The 17,817-nt window shown below is 29.9% G+C and overlaps 1 protein-coding gene across 2 annotated transcripts; it reads left to right on the top strand.

Moving 5' to 3' along the window:
- Window positions 1–97: 97 nt before the first annotated feature.
- LOC139481423 (uncharacterized) lies at window positions 98–15,797 on the top strand. Of its 2 annotated transcripts, none has more exons than XM_071264747.1 (8): window positions 98–162; window positions 5,210–5,611; window positions 6,763–6,871; window positions 7,374–7,490; window positions 8,369–8,475; window positions 8,865–8,935; window positions 13,203–13,398; window positions 14,003–15,797. In XM_071264747.1, the coding sequence occupies exons 2-8, from the start codon at window positions 5,221–5,223 to the stop codon at window positions 14,128–14,130; spliced, it is 1,119 nt and encodes a 372-aa protein (XP_071120848.1). In that variant the 5' UTR covers window positions 98–162; window positions 5,210–5,220; the 3' UTR covers window positions 14,131–15,797. The 2 variants fall into 2 exon arrangements, with proteins under 2 accessions (XP_071120848.1, XP_071120849.1); XM_071264748.1 differs by having other exon boundaries at window positions 110–167.
- Window positions 15,798–17,817: the final 2,020 nt, after the last annotated feature.

Genomic DNA, 17,817 nt, shown 5'->3' on the forward strand with positions numbered 1-17,817 from the left:
GATATTATTTAGAAAATATAAAACGCAAATATGTATTTCAAAAGCGGATAAAAAAACTACATAGATTCTCCGGATTCGAAAACAATTCAATTCGTCTGCTCTCACAAGGTAAACATTGGGTAGCTTGTCCCGTAAGCTGATCCACATGGTTGTGATTTTTATGTAAGGTTACGTATTCTGAAAGTAATTTAATAGGCTTTTGTCGATTTGTAAGATATTCTATGTCAGTTGATGTAAACTTTGCGTATGGGATAAAAGTTTTGGGACTTTTTATTGATAATGAAAGACGAATTTTCCAAGATATCTTATGCCAAGTTGTGGTCAAAGTTCGAGGTCACGACAGAAGTTGGACTGAAATTTTGAGTTTTAACATTATGATTCCAAATTTGGGGTAGGACAACCTTTTAATGGCCTTTTGCTTTAAGGGTCCCCATTCTTTAAAGTAAGAGTTAATTCATGGTTATGGTTTATATGTGTGGGTCTCATTGTGGGGGGGGGGTTCTGATCCCAGATCCCGGATCACACCTACTGTTTTGTCAGATTTCCCGTATCCTCCTTACACTATGTATGTAAGCAATTCTTATTTTTAGTAATTTCCCGTCTCCCACTAGACATCATTTCCCGTTTTCACAGCACAATAATTTGACTTTTACATGCCCCGCTTACAAAAAATTGGCAATCCTGCGTCACACTTAGACCCAATGAGGTTAGGGTTTAAGGTTTGAGGGTTAGAGCAAGTATTAGGTTTAGGTATGGGTTAGGGTAGGGTTGGAGTAAAGGATAGTTTAGTATAGCTCTATGTGGGTTTTAATAGAACCCTAAAGTTAAAGAAGAGTTTTTTTTACAATTTTTTTAAGGGATTAATTTATTTTTTTTTCAAAATTATTCAAATTTAGAATTTTTTATAAATTTCAAGAAGAAATCTTCAATAGCACAGTATTGCGCTATAAATTTGTAAGATCTTTGACCACATTTATTTTGTGTCAGAAACCTATATTATGTGAAATATTTTATCACAATTCAAATTCAGACAGTATCAAGCTTGAATATAATGACGTATTATGTTCAAATTTGCCCCCAACTGTTCAGGGTTCAACCTCTGTGGTCGTATCAGGCTGCACTCAGCGAAGCATTTTATTGCTTTTGCTTTACTCAGAAAGGGGTTATCGTTCTCTGTTGTACAATAAAAAAAGAAAAAAGTGAAAATTATAACACATGTAACATGAGAATTGTCATTTTGTTACTCTGCTTATACCTACATTTACCATTGGATCAGTTTAATGAAATCTATGACAAAATTTTACATCAGCAATATCTTAAACGAAATTAAAGTAATAAGTAAATTTCCAGTATATTGACCCGACAGAGACCTGACCATGGGCTTCTTGTCAGTTATTAATTAGCATTAGTGTTCTTAATTTTTGGAATTTTAAGGTTAAAAACTATATAGCTGACCCAATTTTCAAAATAATAACATATTAGATGTATAATATATTTCAACTATCTTACTAGGTAAAATTCATTAGATAAGAAAGTGTTTTTTTTGTTTTTTTAAAGTTTGTTTTATTGGTTATACTGCAAGTTTATATACTATGCAAATAGAGATGAGTATCTTAATCGTCAATAATAAAGTACATTGTAGTATAATTTTCTCAATGGATTTTTAAAATCTCTGAATAAGTCTGTCTTTATATAGTTTAATGGATATTTAGAGTAATCAAGGCAGCTTTTAATTTTTTTCAATGTGTAAATAGAATATTGAATTATCTATTAGTCCCAGGTAAATTCAAAACCAAAGATTTGTTAAAGATCATTACAGTAGCGGATCCAGAAATTTTCATAAGTGGGGGCCCACTGACTGACCTAAGAGGGGGCCCGCTCCAGTCACGCTTCAATGATTCCTTATATAAGCAACCAAATTTTTTCCTAAAAAGGGGGGCCCCCCTAAATCCGCCTCTGCATTAGATGATTAGTAGATGACTTTAACATGTTTAAATAGTCATGAAAGTGGCACACTCTGTTATGTACTGGATGAAAACTTTATGAATACTTTATTTAATTAATATACTGAACTCCTGGATTCAAGGTTGCAAAATTTAAACAGCAAATACATTACCTTTGTTTTGTTGTGTAGCTTTAAGTCATGTTCCTTTGCAGAATCTGGCTATACCATATATAGAACATTCATGCAGTCTATGTGTTAATGATATAAATGAGTGCTTATTTATCAATTATTTATGTAATTTCTCTGACAGTATGTCACATGGTACATCAATTTAAGCAGTAATAACTTGTTTACTTAGTAATTAAATTTGTCTAAATGAAATCATAATCATGATTATGTTATTCTGAATGAGATCAAAAGGAAACAATATAGTGTTTGGTAAACAATTAGTTATAATCCTTTCACTTGATTTGCAGAAAAAAAACTTTCAGCAGTTTACCTGAAGGCATGTCATTCATTTAATCACAATTTAATTTAATCAGATGTTTAACATTAACCCATAAATTGTTAACTTTTGATCTCACTTATTACTTATATATGTTACAGTGAATTTGTATAATCAGGGATTATGTAGAATCCCTGATTTTTCAGGGAATATGTAGAATCACTAAAATCATTAGTAATTATATATAATCCCTGAAAATGACCAGTGATTTTACATAATCACTGAACATTTTAATACTTATTCTACAAATTCCCTAATATTTTTTTCAGGGATTATGAATAATTTAATTTGTTTGATAAAAAAGAATAATACATATAGAATAATCATCATTTTTTACTTTCATAGTTTAGTTTAAACATATTTTATTTGCTGAATTAAAGCAAAATGGATTAGACACAAGTAAATCATACTTTCATATTCCTTGTAGATGAAATAATTTTGCTTTTAAACACAGAGGACGATCTTAAAGATACAACCAACTGAAGGTTTAGAGATAAAGTTGAAAACTTTCAAAATTAATATTATCAAGATTCACTTTAAAGCGATAACTTTACATGTATTGTTTGTTTATTAAAAGCCAGAGTCCAATGGATATTCATGTTCTATTTGTAAATCCACAGAGCATGTTATTTGTGGTACATGGAAAACAAATTATGGAACATTTTTTTTTTTTTTTGATTTTTTTTTTGTTTTGTTTTTGTTCAAATGAACAAGAAAATTTAAACAGAGCGAACTTACGCATCTAAATGTATAGAAAAACTAAGGATTGACAATTAGGACGAAAGTTTAGAGGAAACTGGCATTTGGTGCAATATTCTCTTAGCATAATTCCACAGGGTGAAAAAGGAAAGGGGATATCAAAAAACTTAATGATAATTGTTCACCAAAAGTCTGAAAAAGGATATCGCCTGGCCAAAAAACATTAGTTTCTTGCTTGAACCAGTTCGGTGTTGCTAATTCCCTTTTTGGGGGGTACCTACAGATTGTTTAAGGAACACTTTATTTCTCTTAAGCGGGTCATAAAATCTGATTCGATATGTGAATGAAAATGGTTTCTAAAATGTGGATATTGTGGTAATAACAGACGTAAGGCATTTATTTTAATATATTGTGTTTAACATTTTAATATATTGTGCCTAACATTTAAAAAAAATAGGGTTATCATTTTGATATTTTGTGCTTAACATTTTACAGTTTATGTTTATACAGTGTAATGCTGTTTTCTTATGATCATTTATAGCATAAATTATTTGACGTTTATTCATTTTCTTTATAAATAAAACTATTTCTTCACTTCAGTTATTATGTATAATCCCTGACCTTTTTTCTAGTGATTATACATAATCCCTGAAAATTTCAGGGATTCTACATAATCACTGATTATACAAATTCACTGTAACATATACATATATGTATGAACAATAGTCATTAGGATGTGAAGTGATTTTTTAAATTGAATGATAAAACAATAAAACAATAGTTCTGTTGGTTGAGATTTTTATGAATGAAAGCTTAAGGAAAGAAATGTATTATTGGAGGTCAATGTTTATTTCAATTAAGCTTAACAGTTAAATAGAAATTGAAACATATACATTAAACATGTGAAAGTGAATCTTTCAGCACGATTCAAAATAATCTTTCGATTTTTTTTCAGTCTCTTCTCTTAAAAATTCATACCTTCCTTTTTGCTGATCCAGCGACTTTTGTCACAAAAAGGAAGCCAAAGTGATCCTATATTCTGTTGGTATACGTAGCGTCCACAAATATATATTCACTCTTTGGTTAAGGCCTGAAAATGTTTAAATCTCCAGTTGTGACTTAAAGACAACTCTGTCTCATGTTTGCATATATATGTATGTAACAATACCATCTTCATGCCTTATATATCATGTACTGTATTGTGACGCTAGATTAAAACTGACAAGGAAAGGTAACACCTGGCCACCAAAAGCTTTATTATTGTCAAGCTAAGGTGGTCGAGTGGTCTAGCGTGTCGGATACAGTGTAGGCGATTTGGTGTCTAGATATCTCAGTAGAATGAGTTTGAATCCCGGCGAGGGAAGAACAAAAAATTTGCGAAAGCAAATTTACACATCTAACATTGTTGGGCTGATGTTTAGACGAGTTGTATAATACAAGCTTAAGGTGCTTTAGATAAGTATTACACAAAGTTGTTAATTAATTCTTCTCGTTCTCTTCTACCATGTCTACCATACATAGTAATGTGTACAACCCAAATTAAACATGTTGAATAACCAAGCAAGAATTAGGATTGTTAAAATAATAATTATCATGATTATTTCTTAAAAAATATTTGGAATAAAATGAAAACAAAACTTGTTATCAGCTAGTCATACAAACACTGTCAGATGATGTCTGAGTGCAATCCCAGACTTGCATGCATGCACCTTAAAAAGTTCAATACCATTTAACAGCCAATATTTTGGCCAATAAAAATGGCTTACATTCATCTTTTCATTTGAATCAGTGCAAAATTCATCACCAGAAAAACACAGTAAAGACTGGATTCCTAATGAATGTACTTATAATAATTACCTTAAATATTGCATGTTTTTGTAGTATATAATAAGAGACAGATTATACAAATGTACATTTTTTTTTATAAGAGAGCTACTGTTTCTCAAACTATAGCCATTCTTCAAACTGGTTGACGTGGTTGATAATAAGCAAATTGTCTGATAGTTTCAGCACTGAAATAATTTTTTTTATTCAATTCATGTTTAGTTTTCCTTTTTCAGAATGCTGAAAGATGCAGTGCTGCAGTAAAAGTTGCCATTATTACTTTGTATGTGAAATTACAAAACAGTTCAGGAGTCATTTGAAATTTCAATGTAGAAATCTATTAACTTCAAGCAGACTTGAGAATCAACAGTTAAAAGCTGATAAACTTCCTCATCAGCCAGAAAATATTGTTCATAACAAACTAACACTTCCTGTAAAATTTAAGTCATCAGATCCACATAAAGTAGAAGATATTGCTGTACAATTAAATGTACAGACCACATCCAGACATGATGCATCCCCAAGTGATCCGGTCGTCTTAGCTTTACATGGTATGCCTGGAGACGGTGGTGACTTTCACAACCTGTCCTTACAGTTAGCTCAACATGGCATGAAATGTATTGCACCAGATTTTCCAGGTAAGTTTTCAAATTAGAACAAACCTTTATGCCCTGTCTTTAAGTAAAATGAGTGCTTGTATGTTATTATGTCTGTACTCATTTTTCTCTATTAGCCAATCATTTGGTCTGTTTGTCACATATCAGGTTAAAGTATGGGTTGGTACCAAACACCTTGACTACATTGATTTTGCTCGTTTAATTTTCATAAAATTTTGACAAAATATTAACTTTGACCCATTGACAAAACATATTAAAATATCACAAAACTTGAACCACACACTTATCAGATAAATGTTATCGGATATATAGCAGTTTGACAAACACTAATTTTGATCAATCAGAAGCTTAATATTTTCTTAACAACAGAATTGGATTTAGAACTTTCAGCTGATTTTAACAGAGTTATCTCCCTGTAGTGTCATGTACCACCTTTAAGTATTTAAAGATGAAGTTGTGTTCACATCCTAGAAGGAGTCCACATGATTGTTATGAATAAAACTTCTAAAAATAATTGTCAATTTAGATGATTTACATTACCATTGGTTGCTGACTGTCATATATGTTTTTCCTTTATTGTTTAATAATCATAAGTCAGGCTTCTGAAAATTTGAACAATTTGTCATATAGGCCAATATAGGGCCTTTTATAGCTTACTCAGGGACAAAACTTAAAGGGAGCCCAGTCACCCATGGCTCCTAGATTTTTAGCTGGGCCCCTAAACTTTCAGGTAAATTTTAGTTAAACATATATATATATAGAAACTTAAATTATGAAAAATCTGGTCTGGGCTCCCAGCGTGAAGTTCCCAAGTTTAGTCCCTGATTATATTGATAATAACTATGTATACAAAGCACGTATACTTGATATGGGTTTTGTTCACTGTTGAAGTAGGAATAGTGACCTGTCCATCTCATTTAGTCTCCATCCAAGAGTTGTCTCATTGGCAATATGCTTGAGTTAATCAGGTTAAAGTTTTGGTTCAATGTATGAGGTAATTTACCATAATTGTGTGGTCACATTGTATACATAGTATACATGTTCAGTATGATGTGAAATTTTTATAATATGCCCCAAAATCTGGTAATGTGGTAACTCATACATAATAATTAAGATTTTTAATATCTGAATAATCTTTTGAATTATCTAAATAGCATAATATCTCGCAATAGGTTGTGGTGAAAGTAGGCTACCAGCAAATGAAGTTTATAGTATTGATTATAGTCCAACAGGGAAAGCAGATATGCTTAATAGGATTTTGGATGAATTAAAACTTGAAAGGTTTGTATATAGATGTAAAGAGATGTGGTAAGTTGTAAAGGGCCCCAAAAATGACTAGTGTAAAACCATTTAAACATGAAAACCAATGGTCTAATCTATATAAAAAACGAGAAATTAGAAACACTTATAAACCACATCAACAAACAACAACTGCTAAACATCTGATTCCTGATTTAGGACAGGTGCAAACAAATGCAGCAGGTTTAAACATTTTTTAATAGGTTTCAACCTTCACCCTTACCTGAAACAAAAGTGTAACATCACAACATGGGCAATATACATGTTATATGCTTATAATTTAAAATAATAGTTATTATAAAAATTATTACCTTTAGCTTTATTTGAACTGTATACAAGTAATTATTAAAGGATTTAGAGCCAAGCAATGACAATCACTCGCAAACAGCTATTGTCTCTCTGTCCATCTGTCTGTCTGTCAGTCAATAAATTTTGTAAGCACGATAACTCCAAAAGTATGGATACACCTACATTTTTATTTCAGGGTAGATGTTCTTATCTCGCACAGTGCTGGATCATTTCTAGGATTTAGAGCTGCAGCTGAAAATGATAGAATTAAATCTGCAGTCTTCTTAAATTTTTTAGGAGGTAAACCACACAGGTAAACTATCATACATACATTATTTTAATATTGGTGAATGAATATAAATTTTTAAATTGTTACAATGGATTTGAATTTTTTCTGTCAGTTCATCTGATTTCTTTTGATCATTTTAATTGCAGTCATTGAACTTTGACCATTGCGACACAATGACACTTTGTGCATCCTCTGTAACAAATTTCAAATTTGGTAGAATTAGTTTTTGTTATGTGTAGTTTACCGTGATTTTGGTTAGACGCTTTTTATTGGAGTAAAGGAAATTTGTGTCTTTGTTTGTTTCTATTTTACCACAATGACACCTCTCTTTGATAAATTTTTGCCAGAGACCTTTCAATTGAGAATGTGTCAAAGAGAGAACAACTCTCCAAAGATAAGAAAACAGCACAAGGCCACCATTTGCGAGTATGGTCTTGAGAAACGATGATAGTCAGTCGGAAGGGGATGATAAATGGCTGACCCATGTTAAGACAGAGCCATATCTCTTGCACGTCAAAGATACCCTTGTAGATTACATAAAAGAGTAGGCTAATGCCGCTACAAGGCCACAAAGTGATGAGGGATTAATATAAGTTGCAATAACTTGTTTCCCAATCCACACTAAATAAGTATGTTTAAACTAAGGCCACCAATAGTTCTTCTACACAGCAAGAAAATTCAGAAATGAAGAGGCGCTTAACATGGGCCCTAAACAATTATGTGTACTAGTTCATGGATAATGGATGTCACTCTGAACTCAAAAACTTATATATGTACTAAAATTTAAAAAAATACAATACTAACAAAGGCCAGAGACGTCTGACTTGGAGCATAGTCACTGTTAATTGTATGTTTTGACAGAGCCTACTATTTATTAGCTGTATACTTCTTTGTTTTTGTAGATATGCCAGACCACACAATGTTATACAGTTCTTTTCAAGGCTTCTGAAGAATCCAAGATTACAGTCATTTTATTCACCTCTGTTGCCAAAGTTTTATGAATTAATTGGTAAAAACATTTTTATATTTCTAGTAACATTTTATAATGTTAAGCATGGTATAATGATGTAATGTTAAAAAAAGGCTACCGTTACTTTAGATTTGATGTCATAATGATAAGCAACCAATCACATCATTTTGGATTTACCAGTTAATTGCATGAGACAATTAAAACCAAATTTGGTTTAAATTTAATTATTCAAATACATGTACAGCCTGACTCAAAGTTGAATAAAACCACCAACTAATGGGGAAAAATACTTTTACATAGCATTACATTTAGAAATAACTATAAGCAAAATGCACTGCAATATGAGGCCTTTTTTTTTTAGGTTTTATTAACTTAGCGATTAGTAGCATTTGTTTATCAAACAATATTTAATAGTATTTGTCTTTCAGGTTTTGCCAGGTATGATGTTCAACCATTACAAGTAGCTGTTGAAAATGTTGCTACTGCTGAATTTGAGAAGGTGATTAATCTATACAATTTTCGATTTTTCTACAGTATGATCATTGTAGGATCTTTTATCAAGTCCAAATGTACCAATATGTGCACTTTTACATTGTATTTTGATCAGACCTTTATAATAGCCTCTTTTAATTTTCCAAAGGTACATTTTAAATAAAGGTAGTGCTATAACTAGTTCTTTTTTCTTTGACATGATTCTAGTTATATTCTGCACTATTTGTAGAGCGGCCATATTAGTTTTATTAGAACCATCATCTTATTCAAGCTATAAGAAAAAACAAAGGGATAAAAAGGAAAAAGATCTATTATGTGATATTGAAATATTAGAAGCTAAACTGGAAGAAAATGTATTACATAGCTTAGAAATTAAAAAACAAGAATTAGAAAGTATAAGAAAAGAAAAGATTAGAGGTAAATTTATACGCTCTAGAGTGCAGTGGATTGAAGAAGGTGAAAAACCTACAAAGTATTTTTGCGGTCTTGAATCAAAAAATTTTACAAGCAAAATAATTCCCAAAGTCGAAAAAGATGATGGGAAAATTATTACAAACCAATTTGATATTTTAAAGGAGACAAAATACTTTTATGAAAATTTATACAAAAATAAGGATACTATTGGCAATGGGTGTAAACTGAGTGATTTAGAAAGAGATTTGAAAGATTAAATTTTAATAAATTAACTGTGGATGAACAGTTGAATTTAGAAGGGGAGATAACTACTAATGAAGCTAGCATTACTTTACAGAAAATGAATAATAATAAATCACCAGGGTCAGATGGTTTTTCAACAGATTTTTTTAAGTTTTTCTGGAAGGATTTGAAATCTTTTGTTGTTAAATCTTTAAATTATGGGTCAAATTTGGGACATTTATCAGTGACTCAAAGACAGGGAATCATTATATGCTTACCAAAAGACAATAAACCAAGGCATTTACTAAAAAATTGGAGACCTATCTCCTTGCTTAATACTGTATACAAAATTGGTTCAGGGGTTATTGCTAGTAGATTTAAAAAAAGTTTTAGACAAACTGATTGATTTAGATCAAACTGGCTTTATTAGTGGGCGTTTTATTGGGGATAACATCAGATTGATTTATGATCTTTTACAATATACAGAAGAACATAACATTCCAGGTTTATTGCTTTTAATTGATTTTGAAAAAGCATTTGATTCTCTATCTTGGGACTTTTTGTTGTCAGTATTGCAATTTTTTAATTTTGGTGAATCTATTATCAACTGGGTTAAAGTATTTTATAATAATATCTCATCTGCAGTCATTCAGGGAGGAAATCTTTCAGACTTTTTTCAAATAGGACGTGGCTGTAGACAAGGGGATCCCTTATCACCCTACCTTTTTATACTTTGTGCAGAAATTTTGGCAATTAGAATACGGGGGAATACAAATATTACTGGCATAACTGTGACTAGGATAGAACATAAGTTATCACAGTTTGCAGATGATACTTCACTTATTTTAGATGGAAGTGAACAGTCCTTAAATCAAACTTTAAATGAATTAGATTGGTATGCAAACCTCTCGGGGCTAAATATAAACTTTTCTAAAACACAGGTAGTTTGGATTGGGAGTAAAAGATACTGTAGTGACAAACTTTGTCCAAACAGAAATTTATCCTGGGGTGCAACATCTTTTAAGTTATTGGGTATTAATTTTGACGTAGATCTTGATAAAATTATTAACATCAATTATAATGAGAGAGTTTTGCAGATAAAAAATCTAATCAAAATATGGTCAAAAAGAAATCTTACTGTTACAGTAATTGGGAAAATTACAGTTGTAAAAACTCTGATTTTACCTGTCCTTAATCACCTTATAATTACATTGCCAAACCCAAATCAAGAAATTGTGAAAAAGATTAATGAGCTTATTTTTACATTTATTTGGAATTCACCTGTTCATAGAGTCAAGAAGGAGCTGTTACAAAAGGATTACAGTGAAGGTGGATTGAAAATGATCAATCTTAATTCCTTCATCATAGCACTCAAATCTACATGGGTTAGAAAACTTTTTCAATCTAATAATAAATGGAAAAATGTTTTATTCTCCATAATAAATCAAGAAAAATTATTTAAGTTTGGAAATGGTTATTTGTCAAACATTAAAGTAAAGATGAAAAATAAATTTTGGCAGGACGTATTCCATGCATGGGACATTATTGTTGATAAAGAAGAAAAGAATATGTGGGAATATTTTTTGTCAAGCCCATTGTGGATGAATACTTGTATAAAAATAGAAAATAAACCTGTATTTTATAAAAACTGGTTTAATAAAGGTATATTTTTCATTAATGACATTGTATCAGATGCTGGAAATATTCTCAGTTTGGAACAGTTAGAAGAAATATTTAAAATTGATAGAAATGTTATGAAATATAACAGCATAATTTCGGCTGTAAAGAATGCAAGAAAAGGCTATGTTTTTGATAATTATAAACTAGTCGCCCCTTTTATTCCTTCATTTGCCAAGATTTTTTTTAAAAGCTCAAGGGGAACAAAAGACATGTATTCACTATTAATTAAAAATAATATAGTTTCAACGGGTCAGAAAAAATGGGATCAAATTGTAAAAGTAGATGAAGATGAATGGAAATTAATTTTCAAATTACCTTTTAAAGTCACAAAAAATACCAAACTACAGTGGTTACAATATAGAATAAATCAGCATATTTTAGGTACAAATAAGTTTTTGAATAAAATTAATGTTATTGACAACCCAAATTGTATTTTTTGTCAAGAAGAAGTAGAAACTATTGTACATTTATTTTGGAATTGTGAGATTGTTCAAACATTCATTGATGAAATTGACTCATGGTTTTTGTCAAATGGTATAAGTGTTCCATTTACCTTAAAATATTTTTTATTTGGGGATATTACAAAATCATTTAGGGGGAATGCTGCAAATTTGATATATATGCAGATAAAACAATATATTTTCAACTGCAAATATTTTAAGAAAGCTTTGACAATGCAGGCAGTGCAAAGTAAATTAAAATCTTTATACAGCACTGAAAAAATAATTGCTGTTAAAAATAAAAGAGTAGATATTTTTGACAAAAGTTGGAATGCTTTTGCTATTCTTTTCGATGAATGATCAGATATTTTTTTTACATTGTATATGTGTACATAAATTAGTAGAAAGAAAATTGTCATATTATGATATATTGTCTATTACATGAGAAAGAACTACATAATTCATCTCTGCAAATAAAGAACCAAAAACAAACAAAAAACTTTTAACTTCCTTTAAATTTAATATTTATCTTTCAATTATCTATAATTTTGATTCTTTCTTTTGTTGTTTTTGTTGGTTTCTTTTTTTTTCTTTCTTTCTTTCTTTTTGTTTTTTGGTTATTTTTTCTTCTTTTCATAATTTTGAATTCAAAATAATCTACAGACATACTTAAAATATATATCTTATATATCTTTAAATTTTACTACTTTAACTACCCACATTATATATTTTTCATAACCTGTGCATTTGTTATATTAGATAATTATGTTTGAAATTCTTAATGGTAAACTTCATTTTTGGATATTACTGATATGGTATATAATTTTTTCAAGTATGGAAAATTGTATGTAAATACTAACAAAAACTAACAGCTGTATAAATATGCTATTTACTAATGTTAACGAGGCCGGGATAAGGTACCGGTACTTGATGTTTTTAAACTAACAAATGTACAGATTTCAATAAAATATGATAAATTAAAAAAAAAAGAACCATCATGTGATCATTTCCAAAATTAAAAGTTATTAAAATTTTTTAAACTGATGGGAAAATAGTGTTGCTTTTAAAGTCTATAAATGATTTACATGAAATTATATTAGGCAAGTTGAGTGTCTATACTACTTACATATGGTAAAAAAAAATACATATCAAATTCAGAGACATGAAACTGAAAGGCAGCTGAAATCAGATTCAGTAAGTCTGTTAAATATGCAATGAATTGAATTTTTAATTAAATAGTACATTTATTTTTCAGAGAGAGTGTGCATTATAGCAAACTTAAGGAGGTAGACCTCGGTTAAGGGAAATAACTCTTAAAATCATCAGTACGTTTGTGTCCACCATTTTCAAAAATATATTCTAAGCTTCTAGGTTACATAGATTATTTTCAATCTGTTTCAGATAAATGCTTAAAATACATTGATGAACTTGACTTTTACAAACGTACTGATGATTTAAAGAGTTATCTCCCTGAACCAAGGTCTACCCCCTTAAACAAGTTTGGTTTTTATATTTCAGATATTAGATCATGTTGAAACAATTAAAAACAAGAAAAAGCCAGCCATGTTTTGCTTTGCCACAACAGATAAATTAGTTGAACTAGACATTCCATACAACATCCTAAATCATGTCGGCATTAAGGAATCTGACATCATAAATCTATGTAGAGAAAACAGCATTAAAGAACCACCAAGGGAAATAACTGCAGAAATTGGTATGTTAATATGTAAAAAAAAAAAAAAAAAGAATCACAAATAAATGTTACGGCCTACAACTTTTTTTTAACAAAATGGAGGTGTTCTCAATAATGTGCAAGGGAGACAATATTGCTTTAATTGTATTTCACACATTTAATTCTGATAGCTGTAATGATTTTGAATTTGTGGCAATTCCCAAAATGCTATATAGCAAATGTTTTTTTTGCCTTTTTTTTAATAGTTTCTAAATTACATTCTTTATTGTTTTCTAATCTACTAATTATATAAGTACTTTAAATGCAGAAATTATTGTATGCATTTATTATTGCAATTTTTTAATTTGAAAAAAAAACAACATAATTTACTGTGATTTCTGGAAAATTATTGAATCCTTGCATTAATTTCTGAAAAAACATAGTTTAATTCAACACTGGAGATTATTTTTCATTACACAGTTTGGGAAAATTGTTGCCTTTAAAATATTAGCAAAACCCATGATGTTAGGTAATCAATTTCTATTAAAATTATTGTCATATTTTTCATAACTTTTCTAAAATTCTTCCTTTGTACTATGTTTTCAAAGTAATAAATTGTTTATATATGTATCAAAACTCTTTGCAGACAAATTACTTCCAGAATGGTACTACAAAGCTGTACAGTTTGATAGAGGTGGACATTTGTTACAAAAGACACAGATTCCTGAATTGACAAAACATATAATAGATTTACTCAAATATGTGGATAGATAATGTTTTTAAATAGATAAAAAAATTTAGGACATAACTTATAGAATTTATTTGAATTCATAAAATTAACAAGACAACAAAATAAAAGGTCTATAGAATGAAATCCCTAAGATGATGCAAGAAATTTGTCTGTCAAATATGAGTTATAAAATGTTCACTTTAACTTCTGTCATTTATTAATTTGAAATTGTAAGAATTGCCAGTTTGTATTGGAACTTTAAGATTTTTACATTAATATTCAAATATAAGCAACGGTTTTACTATAAAGTTTGTATGGGAATATTTTATTGCCTGTAAAATATTTTAATAATTTGTTTTACAAAAAATCTATATGTAAAATGGTCAATTGGTCATATTTGTTGAATGGACAACTTTATGATTTCTCGGTGACATAAAAAATTTTCAACAGACCATACTATCAGCTGATTTGTTTATTAATAATATTTAGAGGGGGTAGGACCTTTATTGGGACTCTGGGATCGGGTGTTTTTAAGCTCAGGATTTTGTGATTGATCATTTCATGATTCGGGAATTTTTTTTTAATTTCGGGAGGTCAGGATTTAAATTTGGGACCTCATGATTCCATGTTGAAGCTCAGGATTTTGGGATCAGGACCCCTCCAACCCCCTCATTAAGATAACTGTGAAACGATGGGTAATTTTACTATTTTTTTTATTCACATTTCTATTTTAAGGAAAGCTATTGGTAATGGCTTCTACCCAATTTATCTTCTCCTTGGAGGTTTACCAAAGATGATGAACACATGCAACTAAATACTGAAAACAAAGGACAATCGAATTATTGTGATCTCATATTAATTGTAGTGTTATATCAGTTTCAATATATATTAGTTTTAGAAGAAATCAGTTTCAGTAGATTTTTTTTCTTATATTTTTAATCAGAATGTACATCAGCATTAAAGTGTGAAGTAGATGTGATAACAATATAATCTAACTGGTAAGAGTATTAGCCTAAGATTTTCTGATACAATTTATTTTATGTGTTGTGATAGTTGAATCAGTTTGATATATATCATATACTGAACCTTGTTTAAATTATAGTGATATCCAGGATAGTCAAAATTAAGTATTAATTTTCCTGCTGTTGTTCTCTCTGGGACTCTGATCTCCTCCAATAATCAAGACTGCTGCCATGAAATTGCCAAGAGTGCTGACAGTGGCATTAATCACAAACAATCAATCAAAATTAAGTTAGTGGCTGAATCATCATAGGTAAATGCAATGTATGTTGTTTACCAGGTACCTGCATTTACTTTAAACTAATTATAAGTCAAGAGTAGGAGTAGTAAAAAGTGGGAGGGGGGATCAAATGCCTCACCTCATTTTCATTTTTCATTAGATACCCCTGATAAGTAAATTCTCAAAGTATTCTCCACTTATAGCAGAATCTGTTAATTCTTGTGATGTACCTCCTGAAGATTGACAGTTTAATGTACACTTTAGATGTAGATGTGTGTGTTCACAATAATATGATATATTCTATTTACCGGTGATATATTCTACTCTAAAATAATTTTTAGTTGGTCTTTCTGATTGAATTAGGGAAAAAAAATTATACCATAAAAAATATTCTTTCTATATATTTATTTTGTAAGTTATTGATTGTTGAAGTTTTTATGAAGATTATTTATAAATAAAGATTTATCATAATATATGCTTTTGATTGTGATAAAAAGTATGGATATATTAACATAAGAAAACAACTCGAGGCATAGTAAAATGTGTTACTAAAAATATTCAAAGGAGAAGACACCATCAAGTTCCTGTATATTCTAGTAATGTGTTGACATATAATGAAAGCAATATGCAGGAGAGATCTAAGTTTAACATTTTTGAGGAAGTTGGAATCCTAAGTTTTTTTTAAATTTCAAAATCTTTCACATTTATTATTCACATCAAGTGATAACAGTAAACATAACATGTAAAGAACATCACCAACAAACAACGTAGAACACTAATTATATTGGTCCTGATAGTGAATTTGGTACTCTGAGTGAGGCACAAAATGTGGTTGGATTAAACAAGTGTTAGATGTGCACAAACCTCCCTTTGCCTGAACTGAACCAAACGATTTAAAAGTTAAACCCACATTAAAACTTGCAGAGTGCAGCTTCTAGCAGTATGGCTTGCATAGATATAAGAATATGAACAAGGACATAAAATATGTTGTTTTTTCGGAAAGCAGGATAAAAATATATAATATATTAAGTAGATTTGTTACTATGCCATATGATTGCTCATGAGACAGCTATCCAACATGATTCAAATAAAGTTGATATATTTAAGCACCTACAGATCACAGAATGAACTTCAATAATGAGCAAAACACATTACCATATAGTCAGTTCTAAAAGGTCATGACTAGTAAAAATATGTTTACTGCAACAGGAAGCTAGTAAAAGGTAACCACAGCAAGCACTAGTATTTGTCAAAAGAAAAGACCTCATAGTGTTGAATTGAGCACTAAAGAATAAGAGGATAACAGTTGACCTGTAATGGTATTAAGACCTGTGGTAATAGATCAATATACATATATCAATTTTAGCATATTGAAAAAGTCTTAATTTAAATTGTTTGAATGCCGCTTCATAAAAAAGAAAGTGTTTATAAACACCAAAACTTTGGAAAGGCAATGATGCATTCATCAATATACTTAATTTATATATCCAAAATTGGATTTTAAAAGAATAAAAGAAATATCTAGAAGCTGAGCTTGCCTTGTGAATTGCAAATTTTATTTTTTGTAAAAGAAATTCTGGAAATTATTTGTTTATAATGTATAATAATTCAAAATATTTTACAAATATAGTTAATGTCATTATAATGCCAAAGCACTGCATGCATGACAACTGAGTAGACATCTGCATGAACATTTTTGATACTAAAATTTTTGGAAAATGAAATATTTGGCAATGAAAAAAACAAAACAAAACAAAAATCCTTACAGCCAAAATAAATATAGATTGAAAATTTAAGATATCAGCAGTGGCGGATCCAGAAATTTTCATAAGTGGGGGCCCACTGACTGACCTAAGACGGGGCCCGCTCCAGTCACGCTTTAGTGATTCCCTATATAAGCAACCAAATTTTTTCCCAAAAAGGGGGGCCCGGGCCCCCTGCCCCCCCTAAATCCGCCTCTGATCAGGTCTTTTTGAACCCCTCATTGATCAGTCCCAAAAAATACCTAAAAATATTCTGCAGTTTCAATTATAGAATTTTGATTTAAAATATAATGTTTAATATCCATTTTACTTATGAGAAACTTATAAAGGTCGGTCCAAAAGTCAAAGAGCATGCACATCATTCAGATATAAATGCCTAACTGTTCAAATGAAAATACATATGTATGCTATAATTTATCCTGTTTAAAATAGCTAATTTCTTTCTTTATAGTGTATAATTTATTGTTATTTTCTTTTCATTGAAATATTAAAAAGTTTTTTGTAGGTTAAACTAACTGTCAAGAACAATATTAATTGAACTACCGCAAATTTACAATAAAACTTATTTTAGTTCGTGTTAGTTTATCTACTGCAATCTGTATTTTTGGTTATTAACTAAACTTTTAAAATTTTGCAACATACTTGAACTTTTTATTATGCATTTATAAATTAAATGTTAAATTTCCCCTGTGAATATTTTTATTCTAAGGTCAACTTAAATCGGACGA

Source organism: Mytilus edulis, chromosome 7, assembly GCF_963676685.1.
Source record: "Mytilus edulis chromosome 7, xbMytEdul2.2, whole genome shotgun sequence".
In the NCBI taxonomy this organism is placed as follows: domain Eukaryota; kingdom Metazoa; phylum Mollusca; class Bivalvia; order Mytilida; family Mytilidae; genus Mytilus; species Mytilus edulis.

Bases quoted from the DNA above. Each gene is read 5' to 3' on its own strand.
- LOC139481423 (XM_071264747.1), top strand. From the start codon at position 5,221: ATGCAGTGCTGCAGTAAAAGTTGCCATTATTACTTTGTATGTGAAATT. The intron at 6,872-7,373 runs GTTTGTATATAG...TTTTTATTTCAG, and splicing joins GATGAATTAAAACTTGAAAG to GGTAGATGTTCTTATCTCGC. The intron at 8,936-13,202 runs GTGATTAATCTA...TTTATATTTCAG, and splicing joins CTACTGCTGAATTTGAGAAG to ATATTAGATCATGTTGAAAC.